This window comes from Salvia miltiorrhiza, chromosome 3, assembly GCF_028751815.1.
Source record: "Salvia miltiorrhiza cultivar Shanhuang (shh) chromosome 3, IMPLAD_Smil_shh, whole genome shotgun sequence".
Taxonomy (NCBI): Eukaryota; Viridiplantae; Streptophyta; class Magnoliopsida; order Lamiales; family Lamiaceae; genus Salvia; species Salvia miltiorrhiza.
Window position 1 is genome coordinate 43,525,449 of NC_080389.1, and position 10,295 is coordinate 43,535,743.

At 37.9% G+C, this 10,295-nt stretch overlaps 1 protein-coding gene across 1 annotated transcript; it reads left to right on the top strand.

Annotated features, from left to right (window-relative positions):
* Positions 1–782: 782 nt before the first annotated feature.
* Positions 783–2,448, top strand: LOC131015917 (non-specific lipid-transfer protein 8-like). The gene is made up of 2 exons (XM_057944419.1): positions 783–2,100; positions 2,188–2,448. Exons 1-2 carry the CDS (start codon positions 1,703–1,705, stop codon positions 2,195–2,197), a joined length of 408 nt encoding a protein of 135 aa, XP_057800402.1. The 5' UTR covers positions 783–1,702; the 3' UTR covers positions 2,198–2,448.
* The last annotated feature ends 7,847 nt before the right edge of the window (positions 2,449–10,295 follow it).

The window sequence follows — 10,295 nt, forward strand, 5'->3', positions numbered from 1 at the left end:
CAGAATGTCTCAGTCTGGCTATATCTTCACTTTATATGGATCTGCAGTAAGTTGGAAATCTTCATTGCAGCATGTGGTAGCTTTGTCAACAACCGAAGCTGAGTATATGGCTGTTACTAAGCCAGTCAAGGAAGCTTTGTGATTTTGGGATAAAGCAAAATTCAGTAAGTATCAAGTGTGATTCTCAAAGTGCTTTGTGTCTGGTAAAGCATCAAACCTTTCATGAAAGGTCTAAACACATTGATATTAGGTTGCATTTTGTTCGTGATATTGTTGATAAAGGCTATGTTAGAATGGAGAAGGTGTCTACTGATGATAATGCATCAGATATGTTAACAAAGGCAATACCAGCTGCAAAGTTTGATTATTGCCTGAAGTTAGTAAGTTTGGTTCCACAATGTTGAGCAGGCTGGATGCAGCCTGATCCCTTTGTTGAAAGGGATGTTTGTAAGGTTGCTGCTGGTAAAGTAAGGATGGTGTTTGTCGGAGTTTGATCATGGGAGTCACTGGTTATGCTGATGTTCTGTTTGCTAGAGTTAAAGGTGGAGATTTGTTATTTTAACTCAAGCAAAAGTCGCATTTTTCAGCATGGTTTTTTGGTTACGTTTATAACTGAGGATTGATGTGCAAATAGTTTGACACGGAGGGGTTTATTTGTGCAATTAATTTTCTATTATATCGCAGCCGTCGGATTGGATCTAACGGTCTTGATCTATGCGGAGATGATTTGGTTAGTTCTAACTAATTTTCACCATTCATCATCTTCCCAAGAAAAGAGAGCAGCTTAGATCAGTTCAGAGAGGAGGAGAGTTTAGCTGTTGATTGATTCGTCTTTCAAAGTTTGATTTTGGGCGTTTTTCGTTTCTTAGTTAATCTCTGAGGTCTCTTGTAATCAAAGTCAGTTTTGGATTAATAAAGTGATTCATGTTTTCTGTCTCGTGGATGTAGGCATATTTTGCTAAACCACGTAAATCCTCTCTTGTCGATTGCTTTCTTGTTTTTGTTTGACTTCGTCGATTTACCCAACAAGGTGAAATTCGAAAAGTTATTCAAAATTTATTGATTACGGATTTTGTTTCTGTTCCGTTGCCCAAAATTCAAATAAGAATATTAGTTTGTAAATATATACCAACTTTAGATCTTTTTTGAAACTGCATATAATTATGTGTTTTAGCTTCAAAATAAACGAGTTTTTTTAATACTTGTTCCATTTTACACACAAAATAGAATTCCCTCAAATTAAAATTGACGCGCGAAATAGAATGGGATGGCAATCAAAACGATGTGAACGATGTCGTGTTGATTATATAAAACTTCAAAAAAAAAAAAATTAAGTTGGTGACTAATATTTGATTTCCAGTATCTTAGCACCATTAACTCTTTAGTTTATTAAAATATATGTGCACACTCCAAGAAAAATGTATAGACGTTAAGTAGTCTAGCAAAATTATGATCAATATCTCACTCTAATCTCTTTGCGCATGTGATTGATGCCAGCATATATACACTGATGATTTTTTGTTGAATGTGGTTTAGGTGTATACTTAGTTGTGCAAGTTAAGTGGCACAGCTGCATTAACTTAATCTTATGAGTTTCCCTCTTTGTCCTCAACTTGACTTTTGATCATTTGCTCCCACATCAAATCTCTTGCACGCTACCCCTCTTCTTTACATTATTTTATTAAAATTTTCTTCTCAAAACATGCTTATAAATGAAGCAGCAATACACAACATCTCAACTTGCCTAGCAACCATGGCTTCTTTGAGTCAAGCAACTGCGTTTGTGGCTATGGTTATACTCTTAGCAGCAGCGGCTGCACCGTCGTGGGCTGCCATCACATGCAGCGACGTGATAAAGGACTTGAGGCCGTGCCTCAACTATCTCAAGAGTGGGAGCGGGGCGCCGCCGACTCCCTGCTGTGACGGTGCGTCCAGCCTGGCGGCGGCGGCCAGCACCACGGCCGACAAGCAGGCCGCCTGCAACTGCCTCAAGAATGCGGCGAAGAGCATCACTCTCAAGCCTGAGCTCGCCAAAGCTCTTCCCGCCAACTGTGGGATCTCCATGCCCTTTCAAATCTCGCCTAACGTTGATTGCTCCAAGTAACTACTCATTCATATTCCTTTTTGGTTGAAACTAGTGTATGTTTTTTGGTCACTAATTCTTGCGATTTCTGTTTTGTTATGCAGGATCAGTTAAGATCGATGGTGATGCATGGGCGTATAATAATGTTGAGTTGTTGGAGTTGGAAGTAATTTGAAGGATGTTTAATTGATATATGATGTTATAGTAGTGTTATATGCGGAATAAGATGCATTTTTTCTCTTCTCGGAGAGAAATTGCATCTCTTATTTGTATTTCTTATTTGCATATCTTATTGTATTCCTCGTATGTTCTTTTTCGGTTTTTCCAGGGACTTAAGAGTAAACTTGCATAACTATTTATATTTATATTTGTGTGGTTTTTCTTCAATCCTAAATTTATAATTAATGTGGATTATTATAGAAATCAGATATGCAAGTATTTACTCTATATTTGTAAGGTTTTTCTTCAATCCAATGAAATTTTATAATTAATGTGGATTATTGTAGAAATTAGATTTATCGTATAAAATAAGTACTCTCTTTGTCCCAATTTAATAGACCACATTTCCTAGTTAGGACATTCATTTTAATATATAAGTCACTTCCTAAAATAAAAAATCAATACATAACAAACACCCTCACATCACTTATTATTTACAGCAAATGTCATTGTGGCTTACACATAATAATCTCTCATTTCACTTTTAAAAAAGGGGTTATTGTCGTAAAATACATCAAGTTTGTCAATTTTCTGATTTATATCATCACTTTTTTTGGCCAAAAAATACATAAATTTATACTTTGTTCTCAATTGTACCACCATTTACAATTTCACCTAAATTAACCTGAGATGGCAGTCGGAATTGCCAAATCACACATACACACACTCCTTACTCTCTCTCTCTCTCTCTCTCTCTCTCTCTCTCTCTCTCTCTCTCATAGACACACACACACAAACACACGCACACACCCACTGCGCACAGCCCCTCCCCATTCTTCCTTCTCTGGCGACGGTAGCGTTGCCACCGCCCTCTCATTCCTTAACTACCCTCTCTCTCTCTCTCTCTCTCTCTCTCTCTCTCTCTCTCTCTCTCCTCTGCACACACATACACTACCTCCCCCTTCCCCCAATCCACCCCGCCGCCACCACTTCTCCAGCCTGTCGGAGCCTCCCCTTTCCCCCAACCCCGCCGCCATCACTTCTCCAACCCGGCGGAGCCTCCCCCTTCCCCCAACCACGCCGCCATCACTTCTACAGCCCGGCGGAGCCTCCCCCTTCACCCAAAGTCGAGTCCTAGTCCCCTTTCGATCTCTGCGGCGACAGGTGCTGCTGCCTGTTGGAGTTGAACAGAGGAGAGGAGGTGTGTCGTCGGTGGCCTTGTCGATTGAGGTGGCGTCGTGTATAGCGGAGTTTTCACTGAAAATTTTGGGGAAAATGGTGGCTGGAAATAGGGATCCAGGGTTTGGGAGCCTAGGGCTCGGCGGCGGCGGCTCTGCCGTCGTTCCCACCGAAGCAGGGGAGAGATGAGCGAGGAAAAGGGAGATGTGTAGCGGCGGTCGTCGCTTCGCCGGTTGTTGCGGTTGTGGTTGTGAGAGAGAGATGCGAGGTTGGGGAAAGGGGGAGGCGGCCGGTGTATGTGTGTGCAGAGGATAGAGAGAAGCGATAAGAGAGAGAGAGAGAGACAGGGGGTGGTTAAGGGATGAGAGGGCGGCGGCGGTGGGGACGCTACCGTCGCCGGAGAAGGAAGTAGGGAGGGGCTGTGCACAGTGGGTGTGTGCGTGTGTTTGTGTGTGTCTATGAGAGAGAGAGAGAGAGAGAGAAGTGTGTGTATGTGTGATTTGACAATTTCGGCAGCCACGTTGGCAATTCCGGTTGTCACGTTGGCAATCCGACTAGCACCTCAAATTAATTTGGGGAAAATTATAAATGGTGGGACAATTGAGAACAAAGTACAAATTCATGTATTTTCTGATAAAAAAAAAAGTGATGATATAAACTAGAAAATTGACAAACTTGATGTATTTTACGGCAATAACCCCTTTTAAAAAATATCTATATCTCCTACTTTTTGGACAAATATACTCTAAAAAATATACTTTCTCTCTTCTATTTTATTATAAAATATTTATTTCTTAACATTCGTGCTTAGACCATGTGTCCTATTAAATTGGGACGGCTGAGTAATTTGATATCAACACAACACAAAATTGAGTTTTTACTGTATAAAATTATGAATTTTAAAAAGTAAAACTTTTGCCACCAATTCAAATCATATAGATCAAAAATTCATTTAGCAAGGTTATAAATCAACAATAGATCTCTACAACTTAAGGTTTAAATCACACGTAATTGATCATATGTAATAATTCATAATTTATTTTGTAATCGGTGCTTGTAGGGGTTGATTCTCGTGATAACATGGGAAGTTGAGAATCTATATAAGTAACTGTATTCATCGTGAAATTAATTGTGTATTGAATGTTTTTTTACAGTTTATAGGATTTGAATACAAGTGATGCATTCATCTTTCAAGATGAATTCTTATGTTCTCGATCACACATCTTCACGATTGAATGTTTTAAAAAATTCTCACGTTCTCAATGTAAATAAGTGTTCTCATTTTAACCATATGTGTAATGAGGAGTAAAGTATACGCCAATACTGGTAACTTATTTATTTATTTAATCAGCCCTTCATTTATTATAATTTATGAAATATAAAGACGAACGAGGGTCAAAGATGATACGACCCGGGAAAATATATTACACTGCGACAAAGCTGATGAAGCGGAAGAAATCAAGGAGAAGATTAAGTGAAAGCTGATCAAATAAAGAGTAGGAGAGAAGATACTACATAGACTTAAGGATGAATGTGTTGTATCAAATATGTTTTATTTTAGTCTTAATATGCACAAGTACCCAAAAAAATACTCTATCCATCCCAACAATTTTGACTTGTTTTTCTTTTTGAATTGTTCTAGTAATATTGTCATGTTTCCATTTTAGGACGTAATTAGTCTCTAATTAAAATGCACTAAACATGTAGGCCACCACCTTTACTAAAAAGTCAACCTACTTTAATAAAGGATCGTTCATTTACAATTACTTTTTCTTAAACAAGTAGGTCACCATGTTTACTCCACTAATTTAACTCTCCTTAATACTCGTGCCTAAACGAAATAGGTCAAGATTAATGGAACGGAGGGAGTGAGAAACAATTCTTATATTGCCCTAGTTATAAAATCATAACAAAAGTAGTGATTTTTAAGTAAAAGGACATAAGTACCATTCTTTAAAGTGACGTAAAGTAATATCAAATAAAAAGAAATGGAAAAACAAAAGATGTATATTTTGCATGTCATTTTCGACTGACATAAGTAAATAAAACCTTTGTTTTTTGCTTTTGCAAGTCATTTTTTGCATTTTTTTTTTATAAATTGAAGAAAACGTATGTTCTTGAGTATACGAAACTAGACACGATATTATACATGAATACATTTTAATGCTACAAACATAGTATTTTAGTTTACTATATGAGGATGCATAATTTAATATTTCGGGCTAGATATTGAATGTATATATAGTACATTATTTTTATTTATAGTAGGACACAAAAATCTTAAGTACACGGAATTGATTACACGAAATTGTGCACAAAGTGTACATGTTTGAGTTTTCGACCTGAAATATGGTTTTATTGTTGATTTTATGTTTAGGACAACATATATTGTATAAATAATAGATTAGTTAGAAATTAAACTCAGACACAGAACTATCCAAGGCTAAAGTTTATACGTACACGAAATTGAACACGACTAGGGTTTATTTGTACACATAATTGTAAATATTATTATGTACGTTCCTGACATTGTTCTTCTGCATGATTAGGGTTTTGGAGACATTGTTCTTTAATACACGGATTGGTACACGATCTTGTACACGATTAGGATTATGATGTCACGGTTTATAACGTCCATACACTGTTGTGATTTCACTATATATAATTGATTGTGTTATGTATATGTTGTTGCAACAGATGACACATCAACGTATCATTATATGTCATGGTGGTCATTAGAATAGAGCCGAGTACATAGGTGAAGACGAGGATCAGTCAAGCACCACACGTTTGGGGTTCGTTTGCAAGGTTGTTGTGGGCTCGGTGTCTACCGGTTTGATCATTGGTTAAGTCTTTTCAGGCTATCGTGGAGAAATGATTTGACTAATAACAAACCATTGTTGATACAAGGTCGCATGAGTTGACTAAGAATGTGTCGTCAAATGTGCATGTGTTTGTGGAATAGGGGCATCGCTTAATGATTATAAAACAACCACTCATATATTTACAATCGAATAATAGAAAACATCCTTCATGGTCGACATTGAAAACCGGACATGCGAGTATCGTGACTTCGAATTGGACGAGATACCTTGTCTCGACGCTTGTGCCTGTCTTATGCGGGTTGATCTTTGATACACTTTTAAGTGATTTAATTTCACTTGGATGTTTATTTATGATTAAATAGATATGTTCAAAGGTCTGGTGCATGGCTTCGTGTCATGTTTCGTGCAGAAATTTGTGTATATCATCTTTCCATATATCTAGCAGCACAAGAAACTAGAAATACTCAATGACTAAGAAGAATCAAGCTTTATACAGTTATCACTTGAAACCCTCTAGTTGCTTCTCGTAATAATCTAGGTTGATCTTCTTGTTCATCCTAAAACCTAGAATCGAGTAATCTGGTCCTCAGATATTATTCTTTATTTTAATAGATTACTCATCATTGGAACTCACCTTTAAACGTTCATCTCTTACCTAAGAGTTAAAAGTTTGTTGTAACTTTGTTGTTAGAAATAGATACAAATAAGCTGCAAAGTGTTTAACATTCTGAAAGCAAAGTTAGATACAAATAAGCTGCAAAGTGTTAAACAAGGAATCATAAATTAAGTGGATTCCCCTGTTTTCAAGGATGGACGTAGGAGCGTTTCTATCAAACCACGTCACCGTGTGCATTTACTCTCTGCTTTTTAATAAAGTGTTATAGAATTGTCATCACTTAGCACACTTATACACCTTTTGGCTACATTAGCTAATCAGTATCTAATCAACATCTCTCATCAGCTGACCATATCAACTGATCTATCTTAAACTGATTAATCTACAAGTTGAATCTCCCTCTGTCTCATTGATCTTGTCATATTTTTCATTTTGGGTTGTCCCGTTAATTAATCTTGTCCCGTTTCTATATTTGGTAATAATTTTACACTACAAACAATATGGCCTCACACTTTTACACATTTTTACTACACTAATTTAACTCTCCTTAATAACCGTGCTCAAAAGAAATAGGACAAGCCTAATGGGACGGAGGGAGTAATTAGGTAAAGCTTTTCAAGTAATGCGAGTAATTTAACCACCATATCTAGCACAATATCAGTTATTTATTTAACAAATAGGTTTTCAAGCTGTCAGTAGGTTAGTTAACTTATTACACTCTTAACGAAACTTCTCATTTTGACAAAGTCATCTCAGTCACATTGTGTTGATCGAATCACTTAATTGAAAACTAATACTTGAGTTAACTAATTATTCTTATCAATGAGCGAAAGACAATGCAACTAAGACTCTTTTCTTAAGAGCTAAAAATAATACTCCCTCCGTCCCACTTACCTTTGCGTACTTTTCTTTTTAGTTTGTCCCATTTATAATGGCACTATCTAAAAATAGCATGTGGTTTCTATCTTCTCTACACATATAAAATAAGTGGGCCCTACTCATTTTACACTCTTAACTCTTTGTTGGGAACCTTGTGGAATATCCTAACCCTTGTTTTGATGATACCAAAAATCATAGGACTTAGTTGTAATAGACTAGAATCGTTTTGAACTCAAGTGTTAGAGTTCGTTTCTAGTTTAGTTGCGGTGCTAAAGACTGAAGACTGAAGAATGAAGACTGAAGACTGAAGACTGGAGTTACCAACTGAAGTATCAGTTGAAGAATCAGTTGAAGACTGATTATTTAATGCGCGCAATGGACTGATACTAAAGTCAAGTATCAGTTGAACATTCCTCCTAGGACTGATCTTCCAACGTTCAGAGGAAGCCACGTACGCACAAGTACAGCCGCATTAAATGCAGAGATATCACAATATCTTATCTCTGCAGAGGTCATTCCTATCTGGTGGTTACTTTTCAGAGATGTCACTTCTCCTGTCCATCAAAGAGAGCCGTTTCCACACAGACAAGGAACCTCGAAGATTGAAGCCTCAGCCCAAATTCGAATTGCTCTCCAACGGAAGAAATCTTGATGACGATTTACGCCAACGGATCTATTCAAGAGTTCTCCTACAAATAGCGCTCGAGGATCACTTCAATCTTCACCGATTCAACGACATAAGCTGAAGCTCTGCCGAAATTGCTACTCAGCCTAAAGCTTAACCGCCCAAAGCTTGAATCGAAGAAGAGAATTCTAAAGCCAAAATCAGTCTCTACTGATTACATATACTCTCTTAGACCCTAGGCATATATCTGTTTACCCAGAAGCCAAAGGTCAAACTTGCTTCAAAGAACTTGTCTTTGTAAGTATAGTTGGCACTCGTTTAAACCTCTCCTCCATAAGAGTGTTTGAGTAATTCGGAGTTCAGGAAGGTACTCTGAACCCTGAGTGGGAAGTCTGAGCACGAGGTGTGCTTAGCAGGGAAATCCTACGCGAGGTGTGTGGGTGCTGAAGAGAGTTTATCTTCAGTTTACGGTTGTGTGCACCAGGCAAGCACACGGGTACGGTTTGCAGTGCACCAGGCAAGCACTTGCGGAGTGGATTGTTGGTCTGATCAACCAGCCGTGGATGTAGGAAAGGGTTTTTCCGAACCACGTAAAAGTCTCTGTGTTATTTACAGCTTTCAGTTTTACATTCAATACTTGTGCAATTTCAATTGATAAAACTGAACACTGACTAACAGGAAAGAGAAACCTTAATCCAACTATCTGCTCCACCGAGGCTATTCGAAACTAAGTTTAATTTCCACTGCGTATGATATCAATCTGACTGAACTATCCTCTGATAGTAAGGAAGAGTGATATCATCTCTATCTTTGCAAACACGACTGAAGCCCTTACGTGGATCAGTTAAGTTCCAGTGACTTAACTGATAACTCTTTACTGAAGAGCTTTCAGTATCAGTCGTCAACCCTGTTGGTCAAAACTAATTTCGGTAAAACAGGTGTCTTGTTTGCATGTAAAGTTTCGCTTTAATCTCTGACTGAGATCCCTCTGATTGAGGTCGGTAGATTGTTGTAAAAATAGCCTATAGGTGTATTCCCCCCACCATACACCTATTCGAGACCCCCCGGACCTAACAATTGGTATCAGAGCAGGTTGTATCTGACTAGGTTCTACTTGAACTAGATCCTTTTGGGGAAATTGTTGTTTTTGATAAAAAAAAAAAAAAAAAAAACTCTCTTCTCGAGGTTACCCTTAAGTCTGCTTGTTTTGTGTCCCTTTCCTGCTTCCGTGTGCTTCTACCTACATTCTCTTACCATGTACAGGAACAAGAAGGATTCCTCCAGTGATTTCACTCATACATATTTTCGAGGAATCAGCGGATTTGAGTTGGGATCATTGGACTCCGATGAAGAAGAAAGATTCATCTTTCCAGAAGAGAACATGAGTCCAACTCACTCACAACCCGAAGAATCAAGCAGATATGATCAAATGCGACTAGAGTATCAACACCTAAGATCGAGATTTGAAGATCTCCTTAGGGAGCACAAACAGATCATCAAAGAGATTGATCATTTGCAAGATGCTCGAAGGATCATCATGCGCCACTTCGTTTCAGATGATGACGAAGCAGACAAAAGAGATGTACAGGAGCGCAGACTGATCAACAGACTGAAACTACTTCAGTCTCGAAAACAAGAACTTCTACAACGTCTCAAGGAAACAGAGACAGAATTCAAATCGACATCAGAAGTTTTTGAAAGAGTGATTCATGAGGAATCTCTACTGCACAGAAGAAAGATGGAACGAAAAAGGAGCATGCAACAACAGCCAACGGACTCAAGATCAAAGGAGAATCAGTCATAACACTCAGGGGGAACTTACACTTTATACTAACGGAACTTGTAACTATCCTGTGTAAGCCTCTCTCAACAATGTCACTTGTATATATGACTGCTTTTCTTTAATAACTTTTGGCTGTATTGTGCTTA

Excerpts from the sequence above, each read along its gene's own strand:
- LOC131015917 (XM_057944419.1), top strand. The coding sequence starts at position 1,703 with ATGCTTATAAATGAAGCAGCAATACACAACATCTCAACTTGCCTAGCA.